The following is a 12,348-nucleotide window of genomic DNA, read 5'->3' as shown; positions in this document are numbered from 1 at the left end:
GAAAAATATCTAGTAAAATATTTTTACTGTCATCATGGCAAAGATAAAATGAATCAGTTATTAGAAATGAGTTATTAAAACTATTATGAATAGAAATGTGTTGAAAAGAAATCTTCTTTCCGTTAAACAGAAATTGGGTAAAAAAACACCACATATCATCATAGCATTTTCATATTGCTTGAACAAAGAACAACAACACATTGTTTATGTAAGAACTTAGCACTGTATCGTTTAATAAGCAGAGGTTAAAGACACAATTTTAATTCACCCTTTAGCAGAAATTTGCATATTTTTGAGTCATAATAATAATGTTTTTCTCTGTGACTCACTGTTTTTTTGGTCATGATTTGCCTTTCATTTCAACATGTTTCTCTAGACGTCAGACCTGTCTGCGGTGTTTAAAGAGTCGTCTCCCTCCACACCTCTCATTTTTGTGCTTTCTCCCGGAACCGATCCTGCTGCCGACCTCTATAAGTTTGCAGAGGTCATGAAGTTTTCGAAAAAGATGAACGCAATCTCCCTAGGCCAAGGCCAGGTCAGAACATAAACAAACATGCAAAAACAAAACATGCACAAACACAAACTAAAAAATTCTGTTTCATTTTTTATGTGTCCTATATGCCATGTTAGTCCATTCAAAGTATTCACCCTTCAACCTTTGCAGCCTGAGATACTCTACATTTTTCACTAGACAAATGCTAATAAAAGATGACTTCCCACCCTAGTGCTAATTGTGTTTCTATATAAAGGCTACAGTGCTCTTTTCCACCTACTATAGAACTGTGACATGGCCGTTCTACAATCTCACTCCAACCATTGTACATGCATTTTCAACATTGCACTAATTATATGATGTCAATTTTAATGTTCATGTCTTTATAAGGACTTGCCTTTAGTGCATGTATTTTAACAGAAACACTATGGGCAAGATTTTATAAACAGCAAATTTGTGAATGACTGAAACTGCAGACATTTCGAGATCAACTTACAGAAAGGAAACTAAGTATTGAACACGTCATGTTTTTTTCTAAAGGAGCTGTTGACATGGAAGTTACATGCATTGCTCAGGTGTACGTTTTCAACAGAGTGGAAAAAAATCTTGATGGTTCTGTGGGTCTCGTCTGTCAAATCTGATCTTTATTTCATATTTTCTATTGGATTCAAGTCAGGTGATTGGCTGGGCCATTCTACAGCTTGCTTTTCAATACTTTTTTCCCTGCTGTAAATAATACAGATGCATCAATATGACCATAAAGACCAACACGATCTACTAAAAGCAGAGCAAATCAAAAGATATTGCGTCATGTTTATCATCATGTTTGGATATTTTTGCCTTCTGACACTACAAATACATTAACACAAGTGAAGAAATTTCTCTCTTCTACCACATGCTGTCTTTTTCTTGGTGCAAAATGGGATAACAACAGATTAAGTAGTGAAACAAGTACTGATTAGTGATTAGTAATTCTCTTTGCATAATTCACTAAAACACTAACATACTGTAAATTTTGCATCTGAAACAGAAACTTCTACAAATGGTTTACATTTCACATTTTTCACTCTGTGACTTCCTTTAAATCTGTACAGTAGCGTTTTTTTATGCTAAAAAAGGGTTTGTGCTGTCTCATGGTGTAAATCTAGCCCTATATTTGTGTATAATTATATATAATTCTGACTGCATTTTTTTTATATGTCAGGGTCCGAGTGCTGAGATCATGATGCACAGTGCCATGGAGAAAGGCAAATGGGTTTTCTTCCAAAACTGCCACCTTGCTCCCAGCTGGATGCCATCTCTGGAGAGACTCATTGAAAACATCGATCCTGACAAAGTTTGACAAAACTATTTTTGTTTTTATTTTTATTGACTGTTTGTCTACGTAAAACTATGAATTTTTTATTATATCAATTAAATTCTGAAATTTGTGCTGTAGGTCCATCGGGACTTTCGGCTTTGGCTCACTAGTCTGCCCAGCAACAAGTTTCCCGTGTCCATTCTGCAGAATGGCTCCAAGATGACCATAGAACCGCCACGAGGCATTAAAGCCAATCTCCTGAAGACCTATGCCAGCGTTACTGAAGATTTCATCACTTCCTGCACTAAGGTTCAGATTAAAACAAAGAACATTTTCAAAAAGATTACATTTTGCCTTTATATGTTGGGAAGGTATTTACTGTCATATCAGGATTTTAATGCATTTAAAGTGCTGTTCACAGGTTTGAGGTCTGTAAGTTTTGTTTGCTTGTTTTTGAAAGAAGTATCTTCTGCTCACTAAGGCTGCATTTATTTTATTAAAAATGAACAGTAAAACAGTAATATTATAAAATACTGTATTAAGATCTTAAATCACTGTTCTGTTATAATCTATTCTCAAATCTATTTTATTATTATTATTATTACTACTACTAATATTACTATTATTAGTATTATTAGTTCTAATGTTGATTATCCATTGGAAATTATTCTAATATTAGATTGATTAATTTATTTTATTTTATTTTTAATTTTTTTACCAAAGTTTCCTGAAAAGAAAGTTTCATGGTTGCCACAAAACTAAGTTATGAAAGCTAATGTTATTAATTCCCAATGAATCATAAACATTATAATAATAATAATTATTATTATTCATTCATTTATTCATTTTCTTTTCGGCTTAGTCCCCTTATTAATCTGGGGTCGCCCCAGCGGAATGAACCGCCAACTTATCCATATGTTTTACACAGGGGATGCCCTTCCAGCCACAACCCACCACTGGGAAACACACACGCTCATTCACACACTCATACACTACGGTCAATTTTAGGATACCCTGTACCACATGTCTTTGGACTTGTGGGGTAAACCGGAGCACTCAGAGAAAACCCACACGAACGCGGGGAGAACATGCAAACTCCACACAGAAATGCTAACTGACCAAGCCGAGGCTCGAACCAGCGACCTTCTTGCTGTGAGGCAAATGTGCTACCCATTGCACCACGGCATCGCCCAATAATACTAATAATAATAATAATAATAATATTTGAATATATTATATACAAAATGTATATACAGTTGAAGTCATAATTATTAGCCCCCCTTTGAATTTTTTTTTCTTTTTTAAATATTTCCTAAATGATGTTTAACAGAGCAAGGAAATTTTCACAGTATGTCTGATAATATTTTTTCTTCTGGAGAAAGTCTTATTTGTTTTATTTCGGCTAAGATAAAGGCAGTTTTAATTTTTTTATGAACTATTTTAAAGTCAAAATCATTAGCCCCTTTATGCAATTTTTTTTCCGACTGTCTACAGAACAAACCATCGTTATACAATAACATTCCTAATTAACCTAACCTTAACCTAATTAACCTAGTTAAGCCTTTAAATGTCACTTTAAGCTGTATAGAAGTGTCTTGAAAAATATCTAGTCAAATATTATTTACTGTCATCATGGCAAAGATAAAATAAATCAGTTATTTAAACTATTATGTTTAGAAATGTACTGAACAAATCTTCTCTCCGTTAAACAGAAATTGGGAAAAAATAAACAAGGGGGCTAATAATTCAGGGGGGCTAATAATTCTGACTTCAACTGTATATTTATTATTATTATTAATGTTTTAATAAAAAAATGTTACATTCTAAATATCTTTTTTGTCACTTTTGATCAATTAAATACACCTTTGAAAAAAATCTATATTTTGACTGCTGGCACAGAAATGAAACTACACAATATACTGTATTTATATTTAGTTATATAGATTATTTATTTATTTTTACTCAATATATATTTTTTCTTTCTCTCTGTCTTTATTTTGACAGACAGCCGAGTTTAAATCTCTCCTCCTGTCTCTGTGCCTTTTCCATGGAAATGCCATTGAGCGCAGGAAATTTGGCCCATTAGGATTTAACATTCCATATGAGTTTACAGATGGGGACCTGAACATCTGCATCAGCCAGCTGAAAATGTTTCTGGACGAGTATCAGGACATCCCATACAAGGCAAAACCAGACATTCGCCTGCTACCACACACAGTTTCCTTTTCTCCCTTCCTTTGCTGATTAAGCATGTGACTATACACATGCCATTTTAAGCATTTACAGAACATCTGAAAGTCTATATTATGTGGTGTTCATATTTTTATGAGGTATAAAGGAAGAGACACTCACAAATCTTTTCTGATCTTGTTTTCATTTTTACTTTTCTTCCTATATATTCAGGTGTTGAAGTATACAGCGGGGGAAATAAACTACGGTGGTCGTGTGACGGATAACTGGGATCGGCGATGCATCCTAAACATCCTGGAGGATTTCTACCAGCCCATTGTCCTGAGCCCTGATCACGTTTACTCTCCTTCTGGAGACTATAGACAAATCCCCACAGACAACAATGTCAAGGTCCAGAACTCATGTCTCTTAAAGGGATAGTTCACCCAAAAATGAAACTGTCCTCATTCTTTAGTCACACTTAAGTTGTTTTGAACTTTTATGAACTTTTATGTTTTTCTTCTGTTGAACACATAGGAAGATATTCTGCAGAATGTTTGAAAAAAGCAGCCATTGACATCCATAGTATGAACAAAACATATGCTTTTTCCAACATTCTTCAGAATATCTTCCTTTGTTTTCAACAAAAGAAAGCAACTCAAACAAAAGCTGTCAGTTTTTTGCTGAGATTTTGAGCTTTTCTTTTATTTTCATAAACTTCTAGCACAAAAATGTCAACATTGGAGAAAGTCAGGTTTTAAATTCTTGTATATTTTTTCTGACATAATCAAAAAGCTAATCTTTATTCATTCATTTTCTTTTCGGCTTAGTGCCTTTATTAATCTGGGGTCGCCACAGCGGAATGAACCGCCAACTTATCCAGCATATGTTTTACGCAGCGGATGCCCCTCCAGCTGCAACCCATCACTTGGAAACATCCATACACACTCATTCACACACATACACTACAATTTAGCTTACCCAAATTACCTATAGTGCATGTCTTTGGGCTTGTGAGGGAAACCAGAGCACCCAAAGGAAACCTACGCGAACACTGGGAGAACACGCAAACTCCTCACAGAAACACCAACTCGAACCAGCAACCTTCTTGCTGTGAGGCGATTGTGCTACCCACTGCACCACTGTGCTGCCCTAATTTTAATCTTTAAAAATGTGAATTGTATTTGACACCTACAGACACAAACAGACCAAATGGATCAAAGGAAATGTCTAAAAGTAGATGCTTTCTTTACTTATTTAATTTAATTGAATGATATGTGTATTTTTTTATTCGATGTTTGACGTAATCATAACAAAAAAAAAAGAGAGAGAGAGAGAGAGTGGGACATAGAGTAGCTCATTCATTCATTTTCTTTTCGTCTTAGCCCCTTTATTAATCTGGGGTCGCCACAGCGGAATGAACCGCCAACTTATCCAGCACATTTTTAACGCAGCGGATGCCCTTCCAGCTGAAACCATCACTGGGAAACATCCAGATACACTCATTTACACACATACACTATGGACAATTTAGCTTTCCCAATTCACCTATAGCGCGTGTCTTTGGACTGTGGGGGAAACTGGAGCACCCGGAAGTGCCACACTCCACACAGAAGTGCCGACTGACCCAGCTGGGGCTTGAACCAGTGATCTTCTTCCTTTGAGGCGATCGTGCTACCCACTGCACTACCATAAAGTAGCGTCTCCCCTTTAAAAAACAGCCAATAGTGTATTGTTTTTATGACAGCTCTGCCAGTGGGAGTGGTTGAGCTCAAGTGCATCAAATGAAAAGCAAATAAGAAGCGTCTTGAAGGGGGCGGGGCACGTCAGATACTAGAAAGCATTTGATTGGTGAGAAACTGAAGTATGAGTTGATGTGAAAAAAATTGTTGATCCATTTAGGTGGAAGTGACAAACTGCAAGCTTTGGATGTTTAAATCAGTTGTATATCTTCTAAATGCAAATTTTATCATGGTTTTGGAGCACAAAAGATTATAGATTTCCTTAAAACTAACAAGACTAAAACCATCATCTAAATTATTCATTCACTCATTTTCTTTTTGGCTTAGTCCCTTTATTCATCAGGGGTCGCCACAGCGGATGACCTTCCAGCTGCAACCCATTACTGGGAAACATCCATACACTTTCATTCACACACAAACACTACAGACAATTTTAGTTTACCCAATGCAAACTCCACACAGAAATACCAACTGACTCCGCCGAGGCTCAAACCAGCGATCTTCTTGCTGTGAGATGATAGTGCTACTAACTGCGCCAACGCGCCGCCCTCACATCTAAATGATTTTATTTTAATTTCATGGGACCTTCAAACAAACTACAAAATTCTCAATTATTATTAATGAACTTGGAAAGAATGGTGAGAGCTAGTAGTTCATTGCTTTTATCATATTCCTCTTACCTTAATGTGACCTCAGATCAGTGTATAGAGTTTCTTTCTCCACAGTCTCATGATTTATCTAGCGTTCTCTTGTTTCTAAAGTTTTGCTACTTTTTTTGTGCAGGGTTATTTGACATATTTTCGTGGGCTACCAATTAACGACTCGCCGGAGATCTTTGGCCTCCATGACAACGCCAACATTAGCTTCGCACAAAATGAGACATTTGCTCTGCTGGGTACTTTAGTGAAGCTCCAGCCAAGAGTCGCAGCCAGCGGAGGCAAATCCAGAGAGGAGGTTTGTTTCATACTGAAGCCACATACATTTATAGGAATTTGAGACCCTGAGAGTTTCAAAGGTTTGGTGTCATTAAAAATTCTGTCTGTAAAAATGAGTAAAGATTCTTTTTATTTTAAGTATTTATTCAGCATTGATACATTCAAATAACATTTTTTTACTTAATAAGAATCCTGAAAAAGCATTGGTTTCCATCAGAAAAACAAATGTTATTTGTGTTAAATATACACATGAAGCAAAATTATTAGTACTTCTATGAAATTTTTATTCTTTTACAAATATTTCCTAATTGATGTTTAACAGAGCAAGAAAATTTTCACAATATTTCATATATTTATTATGAAATATATTTCTTTTAGTTTGGCTGAAAGTTTTTAATATTTATTTTTATTTATTTTTAGAATGTCAAAATGATTATCCCTCTTAATAAATTACTTTTTTCAATTGGCTACAAAACAAACCACTGTTGTCTAATGGCTTGTCTAATTATCATAACCTCCCTATTTAACATAACCTAATTTTAAACTTTTAAAATGCACTTTAAACTCAATTCTATTAGTATTTTGCTAAATAACTGTAAACTATATAAAATGTATATAAAAACTATAACTATGTTAAATGTTAAATAATGTCAAAAAATCTCTCAATTAAACAGCACTTGTGAAATATTTTTAAAAGAACTAAAATTTCACAGGAGGGCTCATAATTATGTCCTCAACTGTATAGAAACATCTCAAATAAGTAATTTCATTTTAGAAAGCCATGTGATTGTGCTGCATTTCAAACAGTCATGCGTTTTATCTGAATGTATCTACAGTGCTCAACATAGATGAGTACACCCCATTTAAAAAAATGAATATTTTTATCCATTTCTCAGTGAATATGGGTAATATATATTGGTGCATTTGAACAAAACAGATTTATTAAACAGATATATTTATTAAAATAATATTTTAGTCACTGAACATCTTTAGAAATGGAAAGAAATTGAAGAATTTTTCAATCAAAATATACAAAAAAATACAAACTACAACATTTCAACAAAATTGCATATATTTTTTGTTTCTCTTGATTTTTGCTATTTTGGAAAATGTTATTTAATATTTTCCCCTAACATATAAATTTAAGCTAATAATTTTTTTAACCATTATTGTAAGTAAATTTGTTAGATTAGCTCCAGATTTGGCTTCAGTACTGACTGAACTAATGTATATGCACTAATATAATATTGTAAAGCTTCCTACAGAAAATATTAATTTAAATGAGAGATTTATGAGGGGTGTACTCATATATGCAGAGCACTGTATACCGTCTGAATGTATCTAGTACTAAAGTTTTTTTTAGTAAAATGCACACTTGGGTCTAATGCACACTCTCTTCTGCGCATTCAGATCATAGAGGAAATAGTGGAGGGGATTGTGGAGAAGATTCCTGATCTTATTAATGTGCAACAGGTCATGAATAAATACCCAGTGATGTATGAAGAATCTATGAACACTGTCCTGGTTCAGGAGGTAATAAGGTAAGTTTCCCTCTTGGGCACATCCTGTGGTTTCATTTTCAGTATGAAAAGTCCACATTTTAAATGTACACTACCATAAAATATTAGTCCTTTTATACAGCAAGAATTCATTAAATTGATGCAAAGTCAAAAGTAATTAATTCAATTCAATTAATTAAAGGGATAGTTCACCCCCAAAAATTACAATTTTGTCATCATTTACTCACCTTCAGCTTGTTACAAACCTGTTTGAGTTGAACACACAAGACAAGATAATGAAAAATGTTGGAAAGTAGCATTGTCTTCCATAGTATTTTTGTTTATTTAATACTGTAGATGTCAGTGACTTGGTTTCCAAAAATATTTGGATGAACTATCCCTTAAAGCTTTTTTAAATAAATGTCTTTTACTTTCTATCCACTAAAGAATGAATGACAATATGAAGCACCTTTTTGAATGGTAGTGTATAGTTGAAAACAAGTAGACTAGTTGTTCACTTTGTTGCTAAGCATTCTAAAAGTGTCCCTCTTTATCACTCTCACAGATATAATAGGCTGTTATCAGTGATTTCCCAGAGTCTCAGTGATCTGGTGAAGGCTTTGAAGGGTTTGGTGGTTATGTCATCTGAACTGGAGCTGATGTCTAACAGTCTGTTCATCAATGCTGTTCCCGAAATATGGAAGGCCAAGGCAAGAATCTCCCAAATGTTAACCATGCAAGACATGCTCTGAATTTTTGAAACGATCATTTTGTTGCCATTGCAATGACTATGCAAACACATTTGTGCATGTAACAGAAATCAAAGTTTGTGCTATGACAACAGCGGAGTTCAGACCACAACTACAATATTAAAGATGTGGAGAAACAATATTGTTGGGATCACTTTTCAGAGCTAATAAACAATAAAACACTGACAGCCCAGTCAGAATACATTGAAACATAAAATGGGCATGCGCAATTTAAGAGAGCGGTCTGGATCCAGACATGGTGCAGTGCAATCTGAGCTGCATCCACTGCTTTTTAATGCGCTTACCTAACTACATCCTTAACCCTACCCCTCACAGTGACGTCACTAGCTCCATTGAGAGCATTGTGTCTGACATTGCATAACTGAAATATGCAGTCTCAGTTTGCATCATCAAGGTTGCACCCAGATACTATTGTAATTTAAAGCTACACTGTAAAATATATAATGACAAAAAGTCAAGACACCAATTATTTATATGTTACTTTAACTCATTTTAATAAGTTAATCAGGTTTCAACTAAATGTTTTAAGTTATACAAAGTTTAACATCATATTTTTAGTCAGTTTGATTGATGTAAGTTGAGATCACTAGAAAAGTTTGTTAAAAAATTAAGGCAGCAAGAATTTTTTTACAGTGTACAGATGACATTGTGGAGAAACAAACTGCTCTTTTCAAAGATTAATAAAAGATAAGGATTATCTTAGAAACAATTGGTTATGCCATGGAAAATAATGATAAAAATACATGGGTTTTATGCAAGCCAGGCTTTCAAAATGTTCAAATGTTGTCAGTTTGTGTTGTTTTTATTCCAGTACACAGACTGTGATTGCTAAATTCACTGTTTGATTAGATAGATTAAGTTACACGAGCTGGATTCACTGGTCAGATGTTGTTTTAGTAGTACACTAAAGTTATCTGCTGGTTACAGTAGGGTAATACTAAAAAGCATAAACTAAAAAGCAACAGATCTTTATTGTTCATCACTGGGAACGCAAATATATTTATCATTATATAAATATATAAATATATAAATATATATATATATATATATATATATATATATATATATATATATATATATATATATATATATATATATATATATATCACGCTTAGTGTGAATGGGGTATTGATATTTCTACTTTTAATATTTTTCCAGGCATATCCATCCCTTAAGCCTTTGGCCTCTTGGGTGTCAGATCTAGTCCAGCGGATAAGCTTTTTGCAGAACTGGATCTCAGATGGCATTCCTTCTGTATTCTGGATCAGTGGCTTCTTCTTCCCACAGGCTTTCCTCACAGGAACCCTGCAGAATTTCGCCCGTGGCTCTGTGGTCTCCATTGACACCATTGCTTTTGACTTTAAGGTGCATAATCAGCTTTTAACAGCAAGGCATTCTTGCATTAAACTCTTGTCTAATGCAATTTAAAGCTGTTTCCATATTAAGCTCTGAAAGCAAATTTGATATTTGAGAAGTATAGTATCCTCTTAAGGCTCAAGGTGTTTTTTACATGCATTTTTTATTTCACTTTGCTATTTGGGCTTATTGAAACCTAATTAGAATAAAAATTTAAGTATCATATTTTGATATGATCTACTTTTAGAGAAAATTTATGTCCATATATGTGGACTCTTGGTCCGAATTTACAAAATACACTTATTTCTGAATTGTTTAAATGCATATATAACAGAAATTTTTTTGGGAACTTCTTTGACTATCATAGAGTAAAAACAACATTTTTTCCCATTTTGAACAGTTACAAATAGGGTTTGGGACTTTTCATATGTTGCAAAACAGTTGCAGGATGACACTGTATGTCTGTAACAAAATATAAAACATTCAGAGTGTTTTAAATAGCCACTTAAGAGCTAAAATGTGCTGTCCACGTATATATGGACGCTCAAGCCCTAGGAGGATAAACCTGAGAATGTCAGACATTGGAATAAAATGTTCTCTTGTATATCTAAACACCACGATGTGTATATATTTATAACAATATGCATTTTTTCCCTCATTTAGGTGATGAAGGAAGCAGTAACAGAGCTTACTGAGAGGCCTGACATTGGCTGCTTTATTCACGGTTTGTTTCTAGAAGGGGCGCGCTGGGATGCAGACACAGGTCAGCTTGCTGAATCCCGGCCCAAAGAGCTCTACACAGAGATGGCTGTTATCTGGATGGTACCTGTTCCCAACCGCAAAACTCCTCAGTCTGGAGTCTACCTGTGTCCTATTTACAAAACTCTAACTCGAGCTGGTGAGCAGTTCTGTTGTTAAAGAAGCATTCTAAATCCATTTTTAGATTATGATTTACATTTTAATATTCATTAATTGTCACATACTGTACGGTTTAAAACTTAGAGTACAGTTTAATTGCTATGATTAAAGGGATAGTTCACTCATCCTTTACTTGTTCCAAACCTGCGTGAATTTTCTTTCTTCTGGTAAACGCAAAAGAAGGGATTTTAAAGAAAGCTGAAAACCTGTAACCATTGACTTCCATAGTTTTTGATTCCTACTATGGACGTCAATGGTTACACGTTTTCAGCTTTCTTCGAAATATCTTCTTTTGTGTTTAAGAGAACAAAGAAACTCATAAAGGTTTTGAATCACTAAAGAGGGAGTAAATAGTAAGTAAATTTTATTTTTTGGGTGAACAATCCCTTTAGCTTCTAGTTTCTATAATACCCCTCCTTCTGAAAAGTCTGGAGTGCTTTGATTGGCTGGATAAGACAGTGCATTGTGATTGGACAAACACCTCAAATATGTGTCAAAAACCCAGGGTTCCCACGGGTCATGGAATTTCTGGAATATTAAAAAGTCTATTATAGATACTGGGGATGACACAGTGGCGCAGTGGGTAGCACTGTCGCCTTACAGCAAGAAGATCACTGGTTCAAGCTCTTGCTGGGTCAGTTGGCATTTTCTGTGTGGAGTTTGCATGTTCTCCCCGTTTTCGTGTGGGTTATCTCTGCGTGCTCCGATTTCCCCCACAGTTCAAAGACATGCTGTAGGTGAATTGGATAAGCTAAATTGTCCATAGTGTATGTGTGTATGTCCTGGTCTTCCAGATTGGAGGTTGAGCATTGGGCTAACGACTCACCTCACAAAAGCTAGATGTTGCGAAACACCAAGATGGTGCGGCTTAATATCAATTTTGCTATAAATGGCCCTGAGAGTAAGTAAGTATTATAGATATTGAAAGTAGGGAATATCAGGGATTTTTGTTTCTCATTTAAAATTTTCTTTTTTATTTCTATTTATCAAATTAACTATTTTCTCCACCATGTTTTTGCTGTTATGTTTTACATTTTACCTTTGGTTAGGCTATTTTTAGTGCTGTTTCATAATTTTTTCCACTTGTAAACAGGCAATCACCTGTACCTGTTAAAACACTGTCTGCAGCCTTCTTTTTTTCAACTAAGTGCTCAAAACAACAGCGC

At 34.7% G+C, this 12,348-nt stretch overlaps 1 protein-coding gene across 1 annotated transcript in view; it reads left to right on the top strand.

Moving 5' to 3' along the window:
* The window catches only part of dnah1 (dynein, axonemal, heavy chain 1), a 78,563-nt gene that overhangs the window by 64,792 nt on the left and 1,423 nt on the right, over positions 1-12,348 (top strand). Inside the window, exons 66-75 of the mRNA XM_056468594.1 lie at positions 377-535; positions 1,698-1,829; positions 1,932-2,102; positions 3,798-3,977; positions 4,197-4,373; positions 6,488-6,658; positions 8,050-8,180; positions 8,704-8,848; positions 10,067-10,273; positions 10,928-11,162. Of these exons, the coding sequence (XP_056324569.1) occupies positions 377-535; positions 1,698-1,829; positions 1,932-2,102; positions 3,798-3,977; positions 4,197-4,373; positions 6,488-6,658; positions 8,050-8,180; positions 8,704-8,848; positions 10,067-10,273; positions 10,928-11,162 (1,708 nt within the window). The remainder of the gene's footprint in view (positions 1-376; positions 536-1,697; positions 1,830-1,931; positions 2,103-3,797; positions 3,978-4,196; positions 4,374-6,487; positions 6,659-8,049; positions 8,181-8,703; positions 8,849-10,066; positions 10,274-10,927; positions 11,163-12,348) is intronic.

Source organism: Danio aesculapii, chromosome 11 (genome assembly GCF_903798145.1).
Source record: "Danio aesculapii chromosome 11, fDanAes4.1, whole genome shotgun sequence".
In the NCBI taxonomy this organism is placed as follows: domain Eukaryota; kingdom Metazoa; phylum Chordata; class Actinopteri; order Cypriniformes; family Danionidae; genus Danio; species Danio aesculapii.
The sequence above is the reverse complement of the archived record's forward strand: the minus strand, read 5'-3'. Positions and strand labels throughout refer to the sequence as shown.